The following is a 25,541-nucleotide window of genomic DNA, read 5'->3' as shown; positions in this document are numbered from 1 at the left end:
TATATTTTTTTCCTTATTTCTTTTAACATTTTTTTATATAAAATTCCAATTATGAGTTGTTTACATGATAGATTTACCTAATTTAAAATTTTAGTGGATATAAGTTGTTTACATGATAGATTTACCTAATTTAGAATTTTATTTTTTTAAAATTGGAGTTAAATTAGGCAAAATATTTATGTAATTTATTTTAGCAATTTCATAGTAACTTAGAATTTGTTACATATAATTGAATGAAAAAGTGATGTATTTGATCACATTATAGGTATATTTCTTCTTGCTTTAATCACATTATTCCTTTGTTAGTTTGCAATTTTATAATGGTTTGTGATGTTCACCATTATTGAATTATAATATGTTTTTGCTTAATTTCAGTAGCTTGATCATCATGTTTGGATTTATTGTCATTGCTAGATATATTTATAGTATGAGTAGTAAGTAGTCTTTTAGGGTTAGGGGTTGACCCAACCTTTGCATATGGATTGATTTGGTAGTTAATGGTTGATGTTGGTTTGATTGTGAACCTAAGAAGTGGGTTACTCTATTTATTGTTGAGGTCACTTAGATCATCCTCTAAACACGAACGAGAGTTGGGTTTTTAGGAGATTCGACCTCTCTCAATGATCGGAGTTGAGGGCAAGGGATCAACGAGAGATGAACCTTGCACTCACCCCACAGATTGGGAGTTTCACCCTTGGCCTACGAGAGTAGGTAAGGATTGACGGGTTGTTGGATATTTGTTGCCCATAGGTCTTATTCTCGCTCTCGAGAGTGAGGGGAATGAGATTCTAGGAGGCGATCCCAAGTCCGATCTAGGATCGGATCGCTGTTTTCTTTCTTTATTGTTTGTTAGTTACAATTATAATTTAAACCATCATCTACTCCCGTCTTATGTTATCCCAATACCTAAGAGGCCCTAAGTCTCGCATTCCACTCCTCGTGTTCGACCTGTATGTGCTACAACACCGTACACTTGCGGTAACTCATTAAGCCTAATAATAGAAAAATGTAACTTATTTTGGGCTTCTTATTTTGAGATCGTCTCACTATAAAGCGATCTCATATAAGACGGGCTGAACTGATTATAGACCCCACTTAGGCACTTACTATCCTCATCATAACGGTTGACTGCCTCCATAACACTTCCCCAATTCATTCCTCCGCGTCACTCCCCCAATTTTTGTTTTTATTTTAATATATAATATATATAATATATAATATATAATATATAATATATAATACATAATACATATTTAAAAAAATTCGCGAAAAAAAAAATCATCAGGAAAAAACGAGCCCCGGAAATTCTGATCTGTGTACTCACTCACTCCAAAATCCTCATCCTTCCTCTGTAGTAATCTTTAATCTACATCGCCCGCCATGATCAAGTGATTCAATTCTCTTTCTCTCTCCTAGGGTTTTTCTCTATTTGATATCTATTCATTAATGGCGTCTAAGCCGTGGTTACAGCCTGCTCCAACGTACTCCCCATTGGATTCATTTTGGGATTCCGATGATGATGCGCCTGGTTCTCGTTGTGGTCATACTCTTACCGCTGTTGCTGCTTCCAAATCTCAAGGCCCTCGTCTTATTCTTTTTGGTGGTGCCACTGCCATTGAAGGCGGCGCATCTTCCTCTGCCCCTGGCATCAGTTAGTTACCTTTTTTCTGACATTATTCTTTATGTTTTTTTCATTTCAATTGCTGATTTTGTTTGTTTGTTTGTTTTTTTTTTAATTAGGGTTAGCTGGGGTTACTAATTCTGTTCATTCTTATGATGTTCTTACTAAGAAGTGGACCAGGTCTTTTTTTTCTTCTTTCTACTAATGTGTTTTTTTGTTTAATTCTGACATTTTTTTATTGGAATTTTGAATGCATTTTATGTTTGCAATTGGTGAAAACAGAATTAGACCTGCAGGCGACCCGCCTTCACCTAGGGCAGCTCACGCTGCAGCTGCCGTTGGAACTATGGTTGTGTTTCAGGTGATTATTGGTTTTTAATTTTATATTTGATGAGCAATAACGTTTGTGTTTGACTGATGTGGGTGTTGTGCTTCGGAGTTGTGGGTAGGGTGGCATAGGACCTGCTGGGCATTCTACTGATGATCTGTATGTGCTTGATTTGACCAATGATAAGTACAAATGGCACAGGTCAGCGAATTTTTGGTGGTAAATTTAAGTATTGATATGATAGATTGTTTCCTTTTGTGTTTAAGGTTACGTATTTATCAACCATATATTGCATTCATTTTCTTTCCTTTACTGTGCGTTTGCAGAGTAGTTGTCCAAGGTCAAGGACCTGGGCCTAGATATGGACATGTAATGGATCTGGTTGCACAAAGATTCCTTGTCACTGTCAGTGGCAATGATGGTCAGTTCTTTAAATTGAGTTCTTTTGATGCATTTTTGAATTTATTCAGCGGGAAAACGTTTCAAATGTTTATATGTTCTATTAGTATTCATTACAGTTTGGATCTTGTTGGTGACTTGAATACTGCATTATACTTGTATATGAAAAAGGGCATCACATAAAGTTCACCACTTTGCAAATTTGTATGTTCTTTTCGTCTCATAATAGGAGTAAGTATTTATTTTGAGGTTCATGCCAACAATTTATGATACAAAGCATTATTGCAGTGCAACTGGCTAAAAATTTTACTTATATGATAGATGTCATTTTTATTAGGAAATATATATCCACATTAAAAAAGAAGCGCGGTTTAAATGTGTTCTCAATCATGAGAATGGTTACCAAACCGCTTTGGCGGTCAATGGTTCTGCGGTTATCACTTCCTATATCACGGTTTCACTAACCTTAAAATCTTGTACATTGCGATGATGCGTCCAATATTTTGCACTATGAGAAAACAATTACGAAGAGTTCAATGTCTGCATTTTCATTTTTTTAAATATTCATAAATCATACTCCAATTTTGGTTTTAAAAAACAAAAACTATCAGACCAAAAATAATAATGAACAAGCTCTAATGTTTCTTTTAGATTGGTTGGATGGTGGTCAACTGTTAGTCGTGCATTCTAAGAACTTGGAACATGGCTTAAACAGCTTCAATTGAGACAAGTTTGATTAGTTTTGTTGCACATAGAGGCTCAAAAGGCTTACACATGGTCCTTGGGAGTTTGTAGATGACATGAATACGCAAACTTCTTCGAGTAAGGGCTAACTTGTGAAAATCATAATTCACCCTTTACAAATTATTCAAAGGTAGAATAAGTTAGGCTTGAAAGAAGAGTGGAAGATATTTCGAATGACTTGTCAATTGCATAAAGCTGACTTAAATGAGTGAGATATGATCTTATATGTTGAGGTTTTAGGAATTTTCGGCCTTTGTGTCTATTTCAAATATAAGGGTAATCCTTTTCTTTTTTTTATTTGATTGAGTAATATAAACCAAAGGGCTGAAGTTATAAGCTGCCTAGGGTTTTAAATCATTTTTCTAGCGTTTATGATTATTTATTAGCTAAGAGTTGTGGTCGAAACTTCAAGTTCAGGTGAATATTGAGCTTGGGGTTTACAAAAACAACAATGCCAAAGCCTTAATCCTAAAATATGGGGTTAATATCATGAACCAATATATCATTTCCAATGGTCGCCCACATATATTCTTCTTCTCTATAATTTCAATTTTTTACAATCTCAATCAGTAACTTCATATCCCTTTTCACTTCGCCTTCTGGGCCATCTTTGGTTTTTCTCCCCCTTTTTTAGTCTCTTTCTTCACACATAGTGAACAATATCAAATGCGGTTTCCGCTGTGGTAATGGTTGTGAAACCACTTTTACAATCTATGCAGATGGTTTCGGTTGTCATGACTTATAGTGCATTTGCAATTGCGGTAACCTAAAAAACGTCTACAATGTGGCCACAATGTGATTGCTGCCATTATTTTGTACTCAATGTACACCTACATTGAGAGATAAAGAACTCAAACAAAACAACTAGTAGAAAGTTTGGTAGTCGTAGCCCCATATTGGAACTAAGAACACATTAAAGAGTAGGCGCTGGGAAGGCCTTCAACTTTACAAGTCCAAACTTTTAAATGAACTCTTGAGTGGTACGAATGACAACTGACCTTTTATGGCCTAAATATAGTAGTATATAAAGATGAAAATGAGGGACACAAAGAAAGTATGAAACCTTCCACTCTCGTGGTGCTTTTTATTCTTGAAATCTCTTCCATATAAGTTTATAAATACAAAGTAAAGCATTTATTTTTTCATGAATTTTGGTTAACATGATGATCTCTCAAATGCAACTACTTGATTATTCTCTGCCAAAGATTTATCAAAAGTGCGAGAAGCATTTGAGATGTGGAAAATCAGTCTTTTGATATTATATTGAAAAATTTAACTCTAAAAATCCCATTGTTCAGCTTTTAAAATCTCATGGTTTATCTATCTTAGAATACTTTGACCATTGCGTCATTTTTTATATTAAAGGACATAGTGACTTATAATGGTCTAACTTTTAGTAGTTGATGTTGAGGTTCTTTAAAAGAAAAAATGTTGCAAAGGTAAGATTTTTCTAGGATAAATGAAAGGTGAGATTTTTAAAAGTGGATCACCTAAAGGTGAGAGTAGTTTTATAATTAAATTTCCTAGAATATTCAGTTATGCGTCAAAGTTAGTTCATTGCTAGTTATTTTTCTGTGCCATGCTTTAATTGCTATGAATTGATCAAGGACGAGAGAGTTTCATTTTGTATGGTCATTAAGTGCTTCACTTACAGACAACTCGAATTGTCTTCTGTTTACTCAGAATCTTCTCTCTTTTCAAATTTTTTCTTTTTCTTTCTTTTCAAATTCTCTTCTGTTTGCTTAGAATCTTCTTCTTCTCACTTGTTCTTTCTATCCTTGAATGAATGTCCTGTTATCATAGAAGTCACTATCATTATTTTTCTTGAATGACTCTTTTTTGTTCTCCATCTTGACATATACCACATTTCTTCAGTATCTTGGCCGGAAATTTGAATGAGCAATAGCATAATTTTCTGATTTTGTTATATAGCTCTAGAAGAAACTAGAAAAATTTGGAAGTACGATCTCCTGATATACAACTACCTGATGAACAATATAAAGGTTGAACCTGTTCTTTTGCTTGTGTGGTGAAGGTGGTATCATTAGGGGTGGATGGAATATAACATATCCCCCCAATCGTATGACGTGTAGGTTTATCCAAGGATCCTCCTTTACCTTCACAACTTCACTTCCATATTCTTCTCTTTCTCGAACAATATGCAAGTATCGTCACATTCTTTCATATTTTTTTCACTATAATGCTTGCCTTTTTTGCTATGCTTGTATATCCTTAATTGCTCTTGTGATCACACACTTCCCATTCTTTTACTTACACCTTCTCATCCAAATATTATGCAAGTCTTTCCTCTGTCTATTTTCCACTCATTAAGTACTGTTGTTTCACCAATTGCCAATTTTTACAGCATGAGATAGTGAAATTTCCATTATTACTGAGTGAGCGCGTGTAGCTTGCCAATAAAATTTTTGATCTATTGGATTTTCTTTTATGAAGTGGGATTTTCTTGTTTTGTGCCAACGCATATATCACTAGTTTGGTAACAATAATGGTTACATAGAAAGTGCTCACTTATTAGCTTTGGAGAAGGCTATTATTTTACGAGTTATGGTATTCACATATCTATGTAACTGTCTAGGGTCCACTATTATACTTGTACTTTTATGCATGCAAAGCCGAGAATTTTGCTGTTTTCTTAATTACTTTTTAGTGATTATCTTCTTGTTTGTGGAATTGATTAAAGAAAATACTAACCAAAGGGTGATATTTTGTTTATCTCTTCAGGGAAAAGAGTTCTTTCAGACGCTTGGGTTTTGGATACTGCTCAAAAACCATATGTTTGGCAAAGGCTTAATCCTGAAGGTGATAGACCTTCTGCTAGAATGTGAGTCTTTTAATTCTGATTTCAGTATGGTATTTCAATTCTGGGGGCTTGTTATTGGATGGCTTGGCAGATGGGTCATTCTATTTTATGTGTTTTTTGCTTTTTTTTTTGTCTACAGTTGGATTTTACCTAAATTTTCGAGTCTTGCTCATACTACCATTTAACTTATTAGATGTCCTACATATATAATACATGTTACTAGCCCCTGGTAAGAAAAATAATAACTATATTAACTTGCATATGATAGTTTCTACTAAGAGTCAATCAAAATGAAATCTATTAATGGCATTTTAGTAATGGAACAAAATGAGCATCAAGGGTCAGTTAGAAATATCCATTTTTTTATTACAACTTACGAGGTTAAGAATGTCTAAATTTGACTCGCAGACCCGAATCTCGCCTAGCCGACAACCACTTGGTATGCTTGCATGTTGTGATGGTGAATAATAGAGAGGTGCAATTGGGATATTATGGGATCGTATTGTCCCAAATAAGATCAAAGGGACGGTTCTATGAGACCAACATGTATGGGACTATAGGTTTTATGGGCCTGAATGTCGATATATTTTTATAAGATTTTAGTAGGATAAGGGGCTTGCAGAGATGTTTATGCTAAAATGGATGAGTGGACATAGACTGAAGGATATGATTTTGAAATGAGATAAGAAAACGTCTTGGAGCTGTAAATATTGAAGATAAGACAAAAGAGAAGTGTTAAGGTTTGGTTATGTGCAAAAATGACTTTGAATATTTTGGGATCTTAGAATTGGAGTGGTAAATTATGGATTACTTTGATCATAAGTTTTGGGATCCTCAAGTGCATGTGACCGATATTCTATATAAATGGAGGACGAGATTTATGTGGACAATTGTCCGAATTTTATTTTGATTTTTGTATCCGTCTTAAGTGAGATTAAAAGATATCTCGTAAGGCATGCTTCAAAAATGATATGCAGAATAGAGATTTGCTAGTACATATGAGAATAAATAGGAATCATTGGAGGATTTTATGCGTGGACAATCTTTGAAATTGTACTTTTTGCTTCTTTACTCTTGTAGCTCATATTGTTGTATTTAAAAGATGACATGTCTGAAAATTGATATGAGAACTTGAGACTTGGAGGTGAATATAACCGTTGATAGGAATAAATGGAGGAGATTATGTATGGACAATTGTTGGAATCAAATTTTTGGTTTTTCTAGCCTACTGCATGTCGTGGAATTCAGTCTTAGAGCATCATTGTGTGAATTGACATGTTTTGTTTTTTCTATTTTGGGGTGTTTTATTGTTCTTTCTCTTTTTTCTATGTGGAATTCGTTTCTCGTTTGCTAAGTCAAATTGACACAGAACGCTAACTAACTACTCCCTTGAGTTTTACACAAAAAATTTGTGTTCAAGTGTTCTCTCAGATTCAAGTATAAAGGATCAGACACACTTAATGTGAAATAAAAACTTTGATGAACATATCTAATTTCTACTCTTTTTGTTCCTAATTGTTTGCTTTTTTCACGTTGGTTGCTTTATTAAGGTAAAATGGGTGAAACTAGGGACGCTTGCTGGAAAAGTGATTAGCCAGAGAAATGTGGGAGAGTATTTCATGGCAAAAAGATGGAATTTGGGCAAAGATATTTATTTTTGAGGGGACATCTAGGTACAACTTAATAGTAAAATGGTTGAACATTTTGAGTTGGAGAGAGTATCATCACCTTTTATTCTGAGTGAAAAAGGATGTATTTTACTTGGTAGATGTTTGGTGCTTATTGGCTAAAAAAAAATAAGTGAGGCATTTTAGATTACATGATCAATTTATGATCAATGAACACTAATTTATTCTAATAAAAGCGTGTGGTAGAAAGATGACAAGTGTGGCCGTGTGGGGATCAATCCGAGAAATTGTGATGATGGTGATTGTCAATATTCTGCAATGCAAAATTTTACTACATCTCATTGAATTTCGTGTCAATTGATTTAGTGATATTGAATAGGTCCTAAAGATGCCTAGGAAAAGAAAATAAAAGTGACGTTTAAAAGACCACCTTCTCCCATACCACCTCTACCAGTAGAAATTTTTGTCAATGGGCCTATCACCTTGAAAAGAGGTAATTGTTTCAAACGCACACACTCCTAGCATGCTGGTGCTTAGCTCCTCTACATGGTGAGAAATTTTCTTTGGATAAGCATCCAAATTTTCATTTATTTCAAATTCTATATATCTGATTATAGTCTTTGTTAGATAGGGTTAAAACCCCCTCCTCCCTCCTCTAGTACTATATAGGAATAAGCCAATGAATATGAAGCAAATGAGTTCACAGACAGCAAACTCGTGGTTTGTACTTTAAAATTGACTCAAATGGGTTATAAATTAGAAAGTGGAAATCTGGAAACAGAGGCGATCCAAGCTTAGTAGGTCGCCTCTCTTTTCTTCTTTTTCATCATGTAGCTAAGGCCAACCAATTTTTCTTGGGATGTAATTTGTGGCGAGCACTCACTTATGGGATTTCCATTAACAGATTTTTTACAGTTTTTATTTTTGGTCTGTCTTCCTTTGCATTTGTGACTCCTCTCTTAAGAATGCTTGTTTCATATTATTTTATGCTGGAAACATAAATAGATGTTTTCAACAATATATATTTGCGCCATTTGTAGGTATGCTACAGCAAGTGCTCGATCAGATGGCATGTTTTTGCTATGTGGTGGAAGGGACTCAACTGGTGCGGTATGTTGCTTTTGTTGTGAAGTTGCTCCTTCTCTTTATCCATATCTTCATGTCTCATCCCTTTCTAAAAACAGTTGTCATATCTTGTGGCCTTTTATTGGTTTCTTTTGTTCTATACTACAATCACGGTCATAGAAATCTGAAGCTTTTATTGACCTTACAACAATTACTTTGCTTGTAGAGCTTAAATATCTTTCTATGTCTGTAAGCCATTGTGTTGCATTTCTTGTGGAAGACTTGGGCAGCTATGATAGCGTAGCTCAATACACAAAAACCTAGAACATGTAACGAAACCTCGTTCTGCAACCCCGAAACGCCCGTTCCAGATTATGAAACGCATCTTCAATCAATCAAAGCGTTGTCCCCTAGTTTAGCATACCTTCAACCAATATTGCAAAAGGATTTTGAGCCTCCATTTATACATTAAAGTAGAGAGAAAAGGGAGGAAATCAACGAGATAAAACCTTAAAGCTGAAAAAGTCTATAAAAACGAAATTTAAAGCACAAAAATCATTTTCTTTTGAAATTAACTTTACATCTTATACAACATTTTTCCCGGACCTAGCCGTTCCTGAGTCACTCTAGGTTGCATTCCACATTCTCGTTCCCATCCTACATTTTAGAGGAATTGCATTCCGGATAACAATGGCTTAATACAAACTTCTTGAAGAGATGTGTGTACGACTTATTTTTAGTGAGTTGAGATTAGGCGTGCTTAAGATTAAACGGTTCACTAAATTGAAAAAGTGAATTGTTGGTGCTATTATGATCTCGACTTTGGTGTCACGTAAAAAGCATGAGATCGTATTCAATAACCCTAGTGCAGAATTAACAATATATGGTCCAACCTGAGAAGAATCGAGGTGTCGTAATCTTTTATAGCTCAAGTAAAATTAACCTATAAAATTATCAAACCTAGTAGAATCACACTGCATGTGGTGCTATGGGATATCTTTAGATACTTCCTCTCCTCTCTCTTCATCACCTATTACGTCAATTTTTTTGGTTCTATCACTCTTTCCATTTTTGTAATCTCCCTTCCCACCAGTCACCAGAACAAATGGCTATTAGCGGGAATTTGGGAATCTAAAGATTTACAAAGTAGGCATTACACCATTACGTCAGGGATTAACGGCGTGTTGATGTGCTCTTTTTTTTTGGAATGTTATAAGACAGGATTTAGCTTTGCGACAACTTTGTAATCTATTATAAAGCTGCCATTACATAACATAAGATCCTTATTTTCCTTTCGTCTGTCACATGAAAAGGTTTATATTGTGCACAATTTATGTTGTTTGGCATGATTCCAACAGGACTTAGCCATCTGTTCCTCTGATACAACTGCTATTTGTTGATTTCATTCTTATTTGCTCTGTACTGATAGAATTTTGTTGTCTGTGGACTTTAGTACAGTCTTAGCATACTACATTTCTATGTAATTTTGTTGAACTCCATTTGACTGTACCTACAATTTGTTTTGCTATTGTTGCTGAAAGGCTTTCATAGCTGCAAAGCAATATGTTATTGATGTTATCTGTATCTACAGCCCCTTGCTGATGCATATGGGCTGCTTATGCATAGAAATGGTCAATGGGAGTGGACTCTTGCACCTGGTGTTTCTCCTTCTCCAAGGTACCAACATGCTGCGGTAAGTTTTTGTGGCTGTGTATCAAAAGTATTTTGTTCATCAACTTAAGGGGCCACCTGGTTCATGGGATTGGGATTGGGATTCGGGAGGGTGGGATTGGGAATAAATATGCTAAAATAGCGATTCTAGTTATTGATGAAAATTGGGAGTGAGAATTATTTTGAATTGGGTATTGAAATGTCTATTCTCATCCCTATGTTACATGGTGATAGGCTGGTCGTAGGGATGGCACACAACTAAATGAAAATTGCCAATTTTTCATTTAGTGAAGAGGAAGTAAAACATTGATGATAGTTATCTTAAGAATTCGCCACGTTTTCTTGCTGTATTCTCTTGATCAGTGCAAGGATTTGAGAATCACTAGTTCAATTGTAGATCACCAACCCCAACTCTTGAAAAGAATTTGTAATAGAAAAAATTATACCAAAATTTCCATTTTGATAACAAAACTTCCCAATTTGACAAATGCCATGTTTTAAATTTTGTGAAACCATTCTCTATGAGTGTAGTTCCAAGAATTTGCGAGCCAAGTTTATACTTAAAATTACTGCTTATTAGGTCTTCGTAGGGGCTAGATTGCATGTTACAGGGGGTGCTCTTAGGGGAGGACGCGCAATTGAAGGTGAAGCAGCTATTGCAGGTAACTGTGTGACTTGTGCACATATATTTGTGTGTATAAAATTGCCTGTAAGTAATAACTAAATGCTGTCTTATATGATTTGCTGAAGTTTTGGACACTGCTGCTGGAGTATGGTTGGATAGGAATGGGATGGTAACTTCGTTGAAGGTTAACAAGGGACAAACAGAATATGATCCTTCTATGGAGCTAATGCGCCGCTGTCGCCATGCGGCAGCTTCTGTTGGTGTTCGTATATATATTTATGGTGGTCTTAGAGGAGGTACTAATGTCTGCTTTATATATATATATATATATATATATATATATATATATATATCTATATATATATATCTATATATTATATCTAGCACATTCCTTTAATGTCATATAATGGAATTTCTATGTAATCCAAGTATGAAACCGGTCTTAATGAACTGTAAATCCAAAACTGAATCCCTTGAGAGAATGTTCATTGGAAAATTTCAGTAGTTTCTTTCTGCTGTACTGCTTGTGTAATAAATTAGAGATCAAATTGTTTTGGGTATTGCAACTTAGCGTGTGCAATTTTTTTAATGCTTCCTCTGTGCAAATAAGTGAAAGATTTACCACTTGTTCCTTTTCTTGTTTTTGCTGCACTGTTCTTTAGTCTGCTAGTAACTGATATTTTTTTTATCCATGTGCGACTAAATAGATAGAGAAACAAACTAGTTGCTCAAAGAAATGAGTTGATACCAGAATGTATGACTTCAGGATAAGATAATACCTTTTATGTATAATGTTCTAAAGTAGGAGATCGATACAAAAGTGTAGAAATCATAGCGACAATGCAGCTAGAAGAGACATGTACTTTACAAAGTTTTTAACACTCGAGGCTAGGAAGAGGAGAGATCCTAGATCACAGGATAAATATTAGGAACTTTCTTTAGGGATTTGAGATGATAAGGAGAAGTGATGTAAGTTTGACTATCTTAAATTAATTTTCGTCGAAGTCATACACATCCAGTGCTTTTCAAATCAAATTTGGTTATTATTGGTATTGAAAATTATATGTACTAGTACCTGGTATCTAGTTTCATACATTATGGATTACTATTATTAGATTAGTAGACACCTATTTTTGAGTGGAGTAAGTATTCTTTATTGCATACCGATTTCTTGTATTCACTATAACCAATGAAATGCATATTATGAGCATAGTGTGATTAATGGGACGTTGCTTTGCAGATGTTCTGCTAGACGACTTCTTAGTTGCAGAGAATGCAGTGTCACAATCTGAAGTTAGCTCCTCTTCACCGACACCTGAGAGAGCCTCAAGCCTGACTGGACCTCGAATGAATCAACCTAGTTTGAGTATGTCAACTCCCATACCAATACCGGATGGAAGACATGAACAAAGTGTTTCAGGTTCTGGTGGTGTCAGGTATGAGTTGTTGCCTTGATTTGATAAAGGCTTTTGATAGATTGAGAGACTTAGTGGAATAATATTGAACTTTAGAACTTCCATTTTACAGCTTTGGTAAAAAAGCAGTGGATAAACTTGTGGAGGCATCTACTGCTGAAGTTGAAGCAGTCAGAACTGTCTGGCAAGCTGCTCAAGCTGCATCTACATCTCCCCCAGAAGAGACACCTTTGTCACAAGGCAGCACACCCACTGCAGATACTCCTTCAGATGGTAGTGATACTGATGTTGATGTTCGTCTTCATCCCAGAGCAGTATGTTCTCTTACTTAAAATTGTTATTACTGCGCATTTGGTATTCTAGTGTTGAACATTTTGTTTCGTCAGGTTGTAGTTGCTAAAGAAGCTGTAGGGAACTTAGGAGGTATGGTGAGGCAGCTATCGCTAGATCAATTTGAAAATGAGAGCAGGCGCATGATACCTGTCAGTAGTGACCAAACGTCTCTTGGAAAAAAGTTCGCGAGGCAAAAGTCTCCTCAGGGTTTGCATAAGAAAGTATGATGTTCTAAAAGATTTTGTATAATTACATGAGTTTTTCACACTTGAAAAACTGAAAATATAAATTTTATGAACCGGAAATATATTATTTAAATTTCCAATTTAGTTATTTTCATCTATTGGCAGGTCATATCTACTTTGCTCAGGCCACGAAATTGGAAACCTCCAGTTAATAGGAAATTTTTCTTAGATTCTTACGAAGTGGGTGAAATTTGTCATGCTGCCGAACAGATCTTTATGCAAGAGCCAACTGTTCTTCAGCTGAAAGCTCCAATCAAAGTGTTTGGTGACCTCCATGGACAATTTGGTGATTTAATGCGGTTGTTTGATGAATATGGATTTCCTTCGACTGCTGGTGACATTACGTAAGTAAATGGCTAATTGTTCCATTTGACATACCTAGACATATATGAAAGATTTCGATGTAAACAAACCTTCTTCATTGTTACATTTCAAAATTTTTATGTTTATAGTTTGATTTTCCAGGTTTGCTTAATTGTGTGAGTTATAGAACTAGTGTTTGATGGTATGTGTATGAAAAAAATTAAGATGTTCTAGTCCGTTTGATGTGATTTCATTTTCCTCATCACATCTGAGGTCATAGTAAAATGACAATTCAAATCTTGTGCATTCTTTAAATACGTGAAATTTCTGATGCTGTTTTCTTTTAAGAGTCGATTTGAAACAACCTTTATGTTTTTACAAAGGTAAAGCGGCGTACATCTGATCGAGCCTAGATAGGAGCCACTTAATGACATTTGGGTTACATAATATTATAATTTTATCCAAGGTCATGCTCTTTTTTTGCTCTTCCAACATCTTAGAAATTGAGAGATATAAGCTAAATTCATCAGTTGGTGTTTATCCTTGTACTGCATTAAAACAATGTTCGATCAATGTGCATGTGTGTTTCCTTTGGTCTTTTTTCTGCTATCCTTAATTTGTTTGTTACCGGAAGTTTAGTTATATACTAGGTGCAAATTGAACCCTCCACTTCAATGTTTTGAGGTAGGAGGTTTAGTGTTGAGCTTTGCTGCATGATTCTCAAATTAGATATATTATCTTTGTTGTGAAGACTGAAGTCTCATGTCATCATTGTTAAGCCTTTATGGAAAAGTTATTTTTGGGTCATTGTGTGCCTTGGCAGTTAGATGTGGCTATTTTTAGCATTATGTCAAATTGATTTTTATGAGAATTTTTGAGGTTGAACTTTTTGAATAATTTTCATGTGATGTCCACATGGTACATGCATCTAAATTTCTGCTCTTACTTTCTGTGTCTTTTTTTTGAGGGACACTTTCTAAATACTTATTCTATTATAAGTGCTGCACTTATGATTCTTTAATAATGAATTAACTCTTACTGTTACTTTGCAGTTTATGACTTGGCAGTTAATTGACCAATGTTCTTCTTTTCCAGGTATATTGACTATTTGTTCTTGGGTGATTATGTTGATCGAGGGCAGCATAGCTTAGAGACAATTACATTACTTCTTGCTTTGAAGGCATGCCTGCATTACTTCTCTAATTCTGTTGCTAGGTTGGTTTTTTGTGAATATCCAGGAATGCAATATGAACTAACAAATTTGTAACATCTATTTATCTTGAAGATTGAATATCCTGAAAATGTTCATTTGATACGAGGGAATCATGAAGCTGCTGACATTAATGCACTCTTTGGATTTCGCCTTGAATGCATTGAAAGAATGGTAATGTGGTTTTTCATCAACTCCAGTCCAAATTTAAGTATACAATACCATTTTGGATGTTCAATAGAAGTCCGACATTCTTCTACCTTATATGAAGTTAATTTTCCAGTCTCAAATTTGCGTATTTTACAGTTGACTGTTTGGTGAACTGCATGTATTTAATGGGGAGTGATATATAAAATCAAGAAAATATATTTTGAGCAACATACAATTTCCAATCTTGGTTCTGACTTACAAGTCCTGAGAGGTGCATTACTATCTCATATAATGTTCTAACATTGCAAAAATTATAGGGAGAGAATGATGGGATCTGGGCATGGACACGGTTCAATCAGCTCTTCAATTGTCTTCCACTAGCTGCTCTTATTGAGAAAAAAATTATTTGTATGCATGGTGGCATTGGAAGGTCTATACAAGCTGTGGAACAAATAGAGAAACTTGAGAGGCCCATAACAATGGATGCCGGATCTATAGTTCTAATGGATTTGCTGTGGTACATATATGATTGCTATTTTGTAATTTTTCCTGGTTTTTCCTTTCTGTTACTTTTTATATATGTCTCACATAACTCTTATATGCAGGTCTGATCCCACTGAAAATGATAGCATAGAGGGACTGAGGCCAAATGCTAGAGGCCCTGGTCTAGTTACATTCGGGGTATGATTATGCTGATACTTTTTGTCTAATTGATTTTAAATCATGCTTAATAAGATGGTTTGCACAAAGGACTTGACTAGTTTCAGTGGTTCCTGACATAAATTTTCATCTAAAGGATGGTTGGGAATGGGCTTATGTATGATTACTAAGGTATCTGTGGAAAGTTTTAAATGTTGAATAATGACCTGTTTCCTTGAGGTGGATAATATTTACTCGGCACTGTTTTGCACCAAATGCTACTACATTTATGTAGGAATCTTTGATAAATCAATTGTTTTTATTTAGTTTTTATTTTTGGAAGTTACGTACTGCCTTTTTCCTGGTTCTCATCTGAGCTGAGGTGCGACTTATCTAGCACTCTAAATATTCTCTCGACTTTCCACTGAGTACCAATATAGTCAATGAAGTTACTTTATCTAATCCAAATTTTGAGATTCTGTACCAAAGGATAATTGTGCCATTGCTTGTGCGGTGTATTGGAGTATAGGCATGCCTAGGCTCCTGCAATTGTTTCACCTTATGAGCATAATGAGGTTATACTTAAAGAGGACTACTGATTTGATTTCTGGTGGAGGGATTTGATGTGTTGTTTCCCCAAGTAGCCTTGCATTTGAATTTTGAAGCATAGGTCGTTTTTTTTGAGAATATTTATGTAGTGTAGCGCATTGCAAGTTGTGAGACATCCCACATTGGTTCCGTAGGCAACTAATGAGGGGTATGTTTAACAAATGGGCTCTCTCACAGTCTCACTTAATAGGCTAGTCTTTTGGGAAGAATTTTCCCATTTGGTCTATAAAATTGTATCTACTTTCCTTGACTTGTGGATGGGGGGAGTCGTAATAGTGGGCTTATGAGCAGAAGAGTCTCGCTGAAGAGACTAGTTGCTGTGCTCCCTTAGGACTTGTCTTCTTGCTAGGTTAACTGAATCTTCTGTTCCCTTAGTCAACCATCTCTTGCTAGATGAGATTACTATCTCCTTATTGAAATCATGCTATTGCATTTTTGTTGAAATTACTAACTCTTTGCTTTACAGTGACTCAGAAGAACTAGTTACTTGGTATACATTCTTTTGTTAAAATTTGGTATCGTAGTACTTGTTTGTTGACTAAATGATTGTAGTTACTCAGTTTTGATAGGCATGCTACCCTGCTACTAGTAGTGAAGTTAAGAGTGATTTCTGGGCCAGTTAGTATGCCTAATAGTCGCACATCTGTAAGCCTACCTGATCCCTTTACTTGGGTCCTGTAGTTAGCTCTGGAACAAATGTTAATATGTTTGATGTCTTAACAAATAATTCTTCTGCAGTACAAATGTCGCTGATTTGCCCTTTTTTTTTGTTCGCTGTCACCATTACCCTTTTTCTCTTTCATTGGGCATAGTTGTAGACTTGTAGTGTACCGTATTAGATTCCAGATTAAAAATGATTTACTCATATTTGGTTAATTCAGTGATCTAGATATGTTATACTTGCAGCCTGACCGGGTCACGGAGTTTTGTAAAAGAAATAAACTGCAACTCATTATAAGAGCCCATGAGTGCGTGATGGATGGTTTTGAACGATTTGCTCAAGGCCAGTTGATTACACTCTTCTCCGCTACTAACTATTGTGGTAACTAGATTAACCAACAATCTTTAGAATTGATTTGCCTTGCCATATACCAGTAATTTGATTATAAATTTCTTTAGGGACTGCGAACAATGCTGGAGCAATATTAGTTATCGGTCGTGGTTTGGTTGTAGTCCCGAAGTTGATTCACCCCTTGCCACCCCCTATGCAATCACCTGAGACTTCTCCAGAACGTTCTGTAGATGACACTTGGATGCAGGTAAAGCCCACAAAAACCGCCCGTCTCTATTTCCTTTGATTGTGTGCTTATTTAATACAAACTTTAAGCATTAATTCTTACTAAGTTGAATTTACCAACTTTCCTAAAAAGGAATGTCTTCTTAAGGGGAACTTACTAAAAAAAGTGTTAGAATCTTTTGGGGTTAATTTTACTTCTTGGATTGTACAGGAACTCAACATCCAAAGGCCACCAACTCCTACTCGAGGTCGGCCTCAGCCCGATCATGATCGTTATTCACTTGCATATATCTGAAGTTGGTTGTACATTAGGCCGTTTCATCAGCAAAATGTGTGTGTGCCTCATTGTGCACTTAGTTCTCGATGTCCAATAAATCTACATATGTTTTACGATGCTTAGTTATACACATTACAGTTGTGTGCAATAAGTCTCGATTCGAATTAAGGTGTTTAGATAGAGCAAATTTCGTCCTTTGTAAATGTAGTTTGGGCATTGTAGAAGAGTCGGTTCCATTTTTGTATGGCGTATAACCTTTGTTTTTATAGTACCATAGTGTAGAGCCAGGCAGTCAGGAGATGCATAAGAAAAGCTTTTTATTTGAGTGTTTTATTTATTTTTTAAATTTATTGTAATATGAAATTATATATACATGTAATTATTTTTTTTCCCTTTCCTTTAAAGGAAAATAAGAGCATTATACATTGTACACCATTCGTTGAATAGTTGAATCAATTGAATCTGCAAGAAACTTCGCACATGATTGATGCAATTACGAGCGACCGACTATTTGAATCAAATCATATTTATGCATATTTGTAGGATCATACGAATCGTATTAATTTTACTGATTTTGATCCTACTTCTCAACGATGCTAAGTAGAATTCGATCCTAACAACCTTGAGCACAAAAGTTGCATTGTTTTGCTTTGCAAGTTATTCATTGTCTCCGCCCTGAACCATGATGAAATTCGTTTTGCTTCAACTTAACTTTTTTAAGGATTGTGGCTTTTGCCATTGTAATCTTTAGAATGTTCTCTTTGATTGTGCCCTAACTATATGATGTTATATTTATTGCCCACAGGCTCAAATATATATTAATAAGCTAAATGTCTTGATGGGTGCTATCAAAAAAGCTTATTTTTAATTTTTTTTATTAGATTAAGTTTAATCAGTTCAAAGTTTCGGAATCATCAAATGGAGAAAGATTATTCTAATGAGGAAGAGTTACGAAATTAGGATTTAATGATAGAATATAATTGAATATTTTCCATTTCTCTTTGAAATCTTATTTGAGTGATTCTATTAAAGTGAGAGTGTGATTAAAGTGTAATCAATAAAAGTATCTTTCAATTGTTCATAGGTGGGATTTGATCTTGCATTTGAATTTCTTTACTATGCCACTCTTCCATTTCAATCTCCAATTTGACTTTTTTGCTCTACTTATCGTATTCTTAATGTCTACTTACATTATCCTTAATACTTACTTACCGTATCCTTAATTTCTACTTTTATTATCCTAAATGTTTACTTATATCATTCTTAATGCCTACTTATAATATTTTAAAAAAATATATAATAAACCATTTCAATTAAAGATAGTCTCCAAACACCATATTTGAGAAGAATTTGTGATAGATATTTGAAGATGCAGATAAAGGTAAAAGTAGTCTTACAAAATTTGAAAAACAAGTATCCGTTTGAATCCCAATTCCCCATACAAAAAGGCACTATCCCAATTCCAAAGTTTAAATATACCCACACAAAACCCAATAACAACAACAAACAATCTTTCCATTCTTCATCACATGAAGACACACAAACAAACACAATTTCCACAAACCCAAAGAAAAATGACTGGTCTTATAATGGTTACAAAAGGCGGAGTATGCGGCGGTGGAGCTTCAAAAAGTCCTGTATCATTATCTAAATCCTCTTCTCATGAACAAAATCAGCTCTCGTTACTTACGTTGATTTTGGAAACTATTAGGAAATCCATGGTTTCTTGTCGTGTGGATCGAAGTCAGCAAGTTATTTCTACTGTTCGTCAAATGGAAATTGGTTGCCCTACCAATGTTCAGCATATTACTCATGTTACTTTTGATCGATTTCATGGTTTTCTTGGTCTTCCTCTTGAATTTCAAGTTGAAATTCCTGCTAAAGTTCCTAGTGCTAGGTAATTCTTTACGTTAATTTGTTTTTTAATTTTTGAAGTTATTTGTTCGTGATTTGGTTTTTGCTTGTTAATAATGAGCTTCCTCTTGAATTTCAAGTTGAAATTCCACCTAAAGCTCCTAGTTCTAGGTGATTAATTTACTTGTCACCATTTTTAGTTTTTAATTTTTAAATTCAAATTGTTTTTGACTTTGATATCAATTTGTTCGTGATTTCGTTTTTGCTTATTAAGTATACTTATAATTTTTCTAATTACATTACTAAATTGATTGAATTAAATGATTTTGTGTTTTTGGAAGAGAAGATATTTATATTATAAAGGTTGAATTCCTTGATTGATAAGTAAGTGCAGTTTATTCATGAGTCGTTCAATTGAGTGTTGAATGAGAGTAAAATTAGGCGCAAATTTCAAGCCAGAGAGAGTTGCTAGGGAGGTCTCTTCAATTAAGACTTTTAATGAATTAGCGGTCACTCTCCTTCTCCTTTAGGATTAAAATTTCAATTTAATTACTCATTCAATGGCCATAGGAATTTATTAGAGAAATAGCCAATGAACTTAAGATTTAATGATATGTATAGATATTAATTATGTTGATTATGATATGTTTAAATAGATAGTTGTTTTGATGACAGAAGTATTAAGTAATTGCTCCAATTCACATTAATTGTCTTTTACAAACTATCTATTTTGCTAATTTAGTTTTAAATATTTCTAATTATGCATAACTAAAAATTATAAAAATTAATATTAATTAAATTTACATTGAGACGAATTAAACAAGATTCCATTTAACTATATTTTAACATCTAAATTAAGAATAAAATACAAATTAAAAGTAATCGATGAAAAATGTCAAATAAATCAAATAGAACAATTGCTTTGAATTGGAGATAGAATTATCAAATAATAAGTCAAAGTTAAAAATCTATCATCACATTATACATCAATTGGAGGCTTCTATTATTTGTTTTGAGGGAATAAGTATTATGGAGGCTTGAGATTAGACTTTATGTCTTATGCCTTTATTTAATGGAGTAATTGGTGTGAATAGAATGCGAATTTGTTGAAAAATAATAGAGTAGTTTAAAATTATAAATTTAATCTTATTTATTCTTTTCCTCTTAACTCTCAAGTCGCAATCCAAAATACAACCCCTTCCTCCGAACATTTTTTATGGAACTTCTTTCTTAATTTCGATTCTTCAGTCTTCATAAAATCTCATTCTCTTCAAACAAATAAGAGACTTTTCAATCTCAATCTTAAAATCATCATTCCCACCTCCAAGTCCCTTTAAACAAACACTCCTTAGATTTAACTTTTATAAATTAAAATGTTAATAAGTTGAGAATTTATTATCAAATTGTACATTAATCTACAGTGAAAAAACGAATACTGGTGAAGAAAAAAAAAGATATAGGATGATAATGAATTGAAGAAACCTAACGTGATACATAAATAGAGTAGGGTACGCATTACCTTCTTAATCATGCTTGCGCAAATACATAAATGTATAATAAATAAACATAATAATAATAATAATAATAATAATAATAATAATAATAATAATTACTCTAGCGTCTAGGTTATCATCAATAATTATGAATCGTGTCCTTCGGTAATTTGGTTTAACTATCCTAGCTTGTAGAGGAGTTAATTCCCTCCTCCATCATCCAATATTCTGATTTTTTTGTTGAAAATCACGATGGTTACCTACTTGATATCTTTATACATCTTGTGGGAATAAATTTACACATTTTTTATGATTATATATCAATGATTGTTTTAAGTAGAGACTAAGGAATGGTCTATCAATGTTCATGGCTATTTATATAATAGAGAAGTATAATTTTATTTTAGTTTGAATATTCATTGCATGTACAGATACATGTTACATGACATGTTTGATTTAAATTTGTTGTGGATTGGTTGTCTCAAATGATTATAGGTGGGTGAAAATTTTGTGCTAATTGTTGTGAGCATAGTCAACTAATCATTCCAAATATAATTTTAGAAAGAGTTTTTATTTGATTATGCTAACGCCACTAAGTGACTTTTGCGTGAACAATGTTAGAAATCGGAATATACAATGTATTTTGTAATCATACTATAAGTAATTATAATTTTTGTAATCAAAGGCAATCAAAAAAATTAGACAGTTTTATGGAACAATGCTTCTACAATATGCGTCGTTACATTTCAACAATCTATTTGTTCAAGTGATTTAAACTCAAGGATATGTGTTTTCCTTAAATATTGTATTTAAAATCTCCAAATATTTGCTTGGTACTTCATTTGGTCTGCATCTTTGCAGTGCTAGCGTGTTTGGTGTTTCAGCAGAATCTATGCAATGTTCGTATGATTCCAAAGGAAACAGTGTCCCCATAATACTTTTGCTAATGCAAGAGAGGTTGTACTACCAAGGTGGTCTTAAGGTATGCATTTTCATAAACATCGCAACCAATGTAACATAATTTGTCAATTGATTTGCCAAAAATTGCCAAATTACCATAATTTGTTTTGTTCGATTCGCAATTTGTGATTTGCATGGAGATTAGCGAATAATGTGACCCTGTTCACAGCATATACAAGTGCTGCTTGAAAGAAAGTAAACGAATTTGTGTTCACTTACTTCACTTTTACTATCCTATATCAAGGATTTGTGTTGCATTTGCAGGCAGAAGGAATATTTCGGATAAACCCAGAAAATGGTCAAGAACAAGAAGTTAGAGATCAGCTTAACAGGGGGATTGTGCCAGATGATATAGATGTACACTGTTTAGCCGGCTTAATCAAGACCTGGTTTCGGGAGCTCCCTTCTGGAGTGCTTGATGGTCTTTCTCCAGAGCAAGTTCTTCAATGCAACACTGAAGAAGATTACATCCTGCTTGTTAAACAGCTTAAACCAATGGAAGCTGCACTTCTTAACTGGGCTATTGATCTTATGGCTGATGTAGTAGAGGATGAGGAATTCAATAAAATGAATGCCAGAAATATTGCTATGGTTTTTGCGCCCAATATGACTCAGGTATCATTAAGTACTATTGCATTTAGGTCTGATCTCAAATGTAAATAAAGCAGAAATATTGGGATGGTTTTTGCCCCCAGCATGACTCATGTAATACTGTTTGGCAGGAGTGATTTGGAGGAAGGGAATAGGAATTTCGATTACAAATCTCTAAAAGGTTGAGACTTTAGACCCAAAATTTCGTTCTAAAGGTCTAACATAACGAACAAGGGATGAGACTTTTTTTGGCCTCAGAGTCTCATATTAAGTCTCAATCAAAAGTCACACAATTTCCATTCCCATTTGCCAAACACCCCCATGGTCCATACTACAGCTGGCTATATAATTCTTGGGTGTAATTCAAACTGATATGTTCTCTATTTTGCACGATGCAGATGTCGGATCCATTGACAGCTTTAATGCATGCTGTTCAAGTAATGAACTTGCTCAAAACCTTAATAACAAAAAGTCTACGAGAACGTGAACAGGCTGTGACTGATGACAGCTATTCACCTATGTCGTCGCGCCTTTCAGGCAGAGAGAGTGATGAGGAATATCACAGCCAACGTGAAATGGATACAAGCTGTGAATCAAGAGGGTCTGCTTCTGACTGTGATGAATCAGCTGATTATAGTCATAATGTAGATGAACATGGTTGCTTAAGCGAAATAGAAGAATGCTTCTTGAACCAATTAGACCAGAACAAACTAGCGAGTAATCGAAAGGATGAGTCCGACATATTAATTCCTGACTCTAAAAGATGGAGTTGTAGATCAAGTACTAAAGGAAATTCATTTGACATCAAAAGCTTATCGGATAGATATGAGGATGTAAAAGATGTCGAAATGGTGGAGACCGCAACTTCATTGCCATTATTTATCAACAGTTGACATGAGGGATTCTCGATTTCTCAAGGTAGCTTCGAAAATCTTATTCAACATTAATCTGTCTTGTTGTGTGTATTTATTGATCACAGCTTTATGGAGCTAGGATTTCATGAACTCATGATGGGTTAGGAGTTTAGGACTGCTTTGCTTCATTTAAATATTCTTAGCCTAGTAAGTCAAGATTAGAGGTCTAATTTTCCACTGACTTTTTCAAGCTGACAAAGGGCTTTGTATACTTTGAGCCCTTGACCATTTATGATGGAAGTAGATTACTTGAACATGAAAGTTCAAGTCTCACTAAAATTGTATTTGTATGGATTTGTAGAAATTGGTTTCCCAGGGGAAATTGATCTATTTGTACCAATTTAACATTGAAATTTAGTTGTTTTTTTTGTAATTATGTTGGAGTTTATAACATATCCTGAAACCTTAACCATAAGTTTAAGTTTTTGGTTGAGTTTTGGTTCCTTGATATGGTATCAAAAGCCTACGTGACAGAAGATCACAAGTTCGAATCTCATCCACCCCTCATTTCGAAGTGGAATATTTTGTGCCGTAGATAAGGAGAGCATGTGCTGCATCTACACTTCTAGTCGTATGATGGGACATGTTAGAGTATATAACCATTATGAGGCCTTAAGCCCTTAACCATGAATTTAAACTTTTAGAAGTATTGTTTTCAGATGTTGAATTTGGTTTATTTTGAAAAGTAGTAGTTATTAGTTGATCTACAATGGACAAAAATGATCAAGTTGTGGTATTTGAGTATTTGGTAGTTTACTGAGTCTGGTTTGGAGTCAATTTGTACTTTTGCTAAGTCCTTTTTAAGAAGGTTTTTCTAAGCTTAGACCATCATTACTCCTAATTTGGTAAAATTTGCAGCAACTTCACGTTTCTTTCATAGTTCTATGCTCTGAAATTTCTACAACTATAATAAAGGCGTGTTTGCCAATCATAAAAACTTTAGAGTGCGTTTATTCCTAGTCTTAACTCGAACTTAAGTTTAAAGATTAAACTTAGGCAAAGTCTTATGGAGAATCTTTGTTTTTAACGATTTGAGGCAAGATTCTTATTGACTTAAGATCACTTCTACTACAAATCATATTCTGCCACATCATATATATTGTAGGATTTGTTTTAATGAAGTAAATATGAATATGATATATGAAAATTTGTAAATAATACTCTTTGCTATTGCTAATTAACTCAAAATACTTTTAATTATTATTAAACTTTGTATATCCTCAACATGTATTAGAAACATAACCAAACACTAAGCACATTGTTTTCAACAAGTTGTTTTTGGGTATTTTTAGTCAATGAGCAATAGTCGGGAGTATAAAGGTTAAATATTTCAATATTTGGGGTATATAGGGTTAAATAACAGTTTGGGATATTTTGAGACCATGAGCAATAGTTAAGAGTATTATTTATAAATGGGACATTCCACGTGGTGACCTCGATTTTTTGGCTTTTTTACAAATATTTTTTAAATTTAGGTGGTGATCTTGAGCTTCCAACTTTTTTATATGATAGACAAAATGTTAAGTTTTTGCTTAAATTAAGTACCTATTTCGACTAAATGTTGAAATATGTGGTCATTTAGGTTGATCACAATGTTTGTTTTATGAAAAAAAATGTCACTAAGTTGGGTTAAAATAGTGTAAAGCTAATCAAAGAAATTCTCTTTTGTCTCCCACGTGGAAAAATTAGAAGGTCAAGGTTACCACGTGAATTAAAAAAAGTTTGTGTACGACGTAGAAAAGCAGAAAATTCAGGATTATCACATAAAATTTAATAAAGTATAAAGTTAAAGAGTTTTCTATGAATTTAAATATTAAAAAATAGATATAATGTTAGAGGAAAGTTAATGTGGCAGAGTCTGAAGATTAAGGTTTAAGTATGGAGATATTTATATTTTTGTAAAAAAGTAAGAAATACATATAAATGAGATAAACAATAAGTTAAATGGTATGTGGATGAGAATTAGTGCGAATCATTATCAAAAATAAAATTGCAATTTTGATGATATGAACTCGAAAGAAAATTGTAGCAATTCTTGTGAGACAAGATTTATAAAATAAAGAGCAAAATGAAAACCAGCTGGTATTCAACTAATTACATATTTCATATTTGTCTCTTTGTTGTTGAGAAGCTCAAAGCCTGTTTTTGGGTTTCCCATTTTAATGCCTAACTTGATGAATATGATTTATTAGAATAAACCATAAAGGGAAAATTTTAGCACATATAAAGTAATTTAAATTTATAAATTGGACCCCACTAAGCCCTAGTTACTTTATTATAGCATGATAAAATAAGAATCATATAAAAACTTAAAAAGAAAAAATTGAATATTAACAAGTTTAATGATTTCTTATCCACTTAGAATATATCGATATAAATCTGAATATAAGAGTTGTATTAAAAAATGAA

The 25,541-nt window shown here is 33.9% G+C and overlaps 2 protein-coding genes across 2 annotated transcripts; both read left to right on the top strand.

The window, feature by feature from the left end:
• The first annotated feature begins 1,249 nt into the window (after positions 1-1,249).
• Positions 1,250-18,116, top strand: LOC130827408 (serine/threonine-protein phosphatase BSL1). Its single transcript, XM_057693125.1, has 21 exons — positions 1,250-1,651; positions 1,741-1,801; positions 1,904-1,982; positions 2,071-2,150; positions 2,276-2,370; positions 5,835-5,934; positions 8,582-8,651; positions 10,198-10,299; positions 10,858-10,939; positions 11,028-11,198; positions 12,143-12,338; positions 12,430-12,631; positions 12,704-12,871; positions 13,001-13,239; positions 14,294-14,378; positions 14,484-14,582; positions 14,876-15,075; positions 15,164-15,239; positions 16,713-16,848; positions 16,926-17,065; positions 17,255-18,116. Exons 1-21 carry the CDS (start codon positions 1,447-1,449, stop codon positions 17,336-17,338), a joined length of 2,670 nt encoding a protein of 889 aa, XP_057549108.1. The 5' UTR covers positions 1,250-1,446; the 3' UTR covers positions 17,339-18,116.
• A 636-nt stretch (positions 18,117-18,752) lies between these two features.
• LOC130827407 (rho GTPase-activating protein 2-like) lies at positions 18,753-23,880 on the top strand. The gene is made up of 4 exons (XM_057693124.1): positions 18,753-19,217; positions 21,529-21,649; positions 21,892-22,242; positions 22,617-23,880. The coding sequence occupies exons 1-4, from the start codon at positions 18,850-18,852 to the stop codon at positions 23,109-23,111; spliced, it is 1,335 nt and encodes a 444-aa protein (XP_057549107.1). The 5' UTR covers positions 18,753-18,849; the 3' UTR covers positions 23,112-23,880.
• Positions 23,881-25,541: the final 1,661 nt, after the last annotated feature.

The sequence above is a fragment of the Amaranthus tricolor genome, chromosome 11 (assembly GCF_026212465.1).
Source record: "Amaranthus tricolor cultivar Red isolate AtriRed21 chromosome 11, ASM2621246v1, whole genome shotgun sequence".
Lineage (NCBI taxonomy): Eukaryota > Viridiplantae > Streptophyta > Magnoliopsida > Caryophyllales > Amaranthaceae > Amaranthus > Amaranthus tricolor.
The sequence above is the reverse complement of the archived record's forward strand: the minus strand, read 5'-3'. Positions and strand labels throughout refer to the sequence as shown.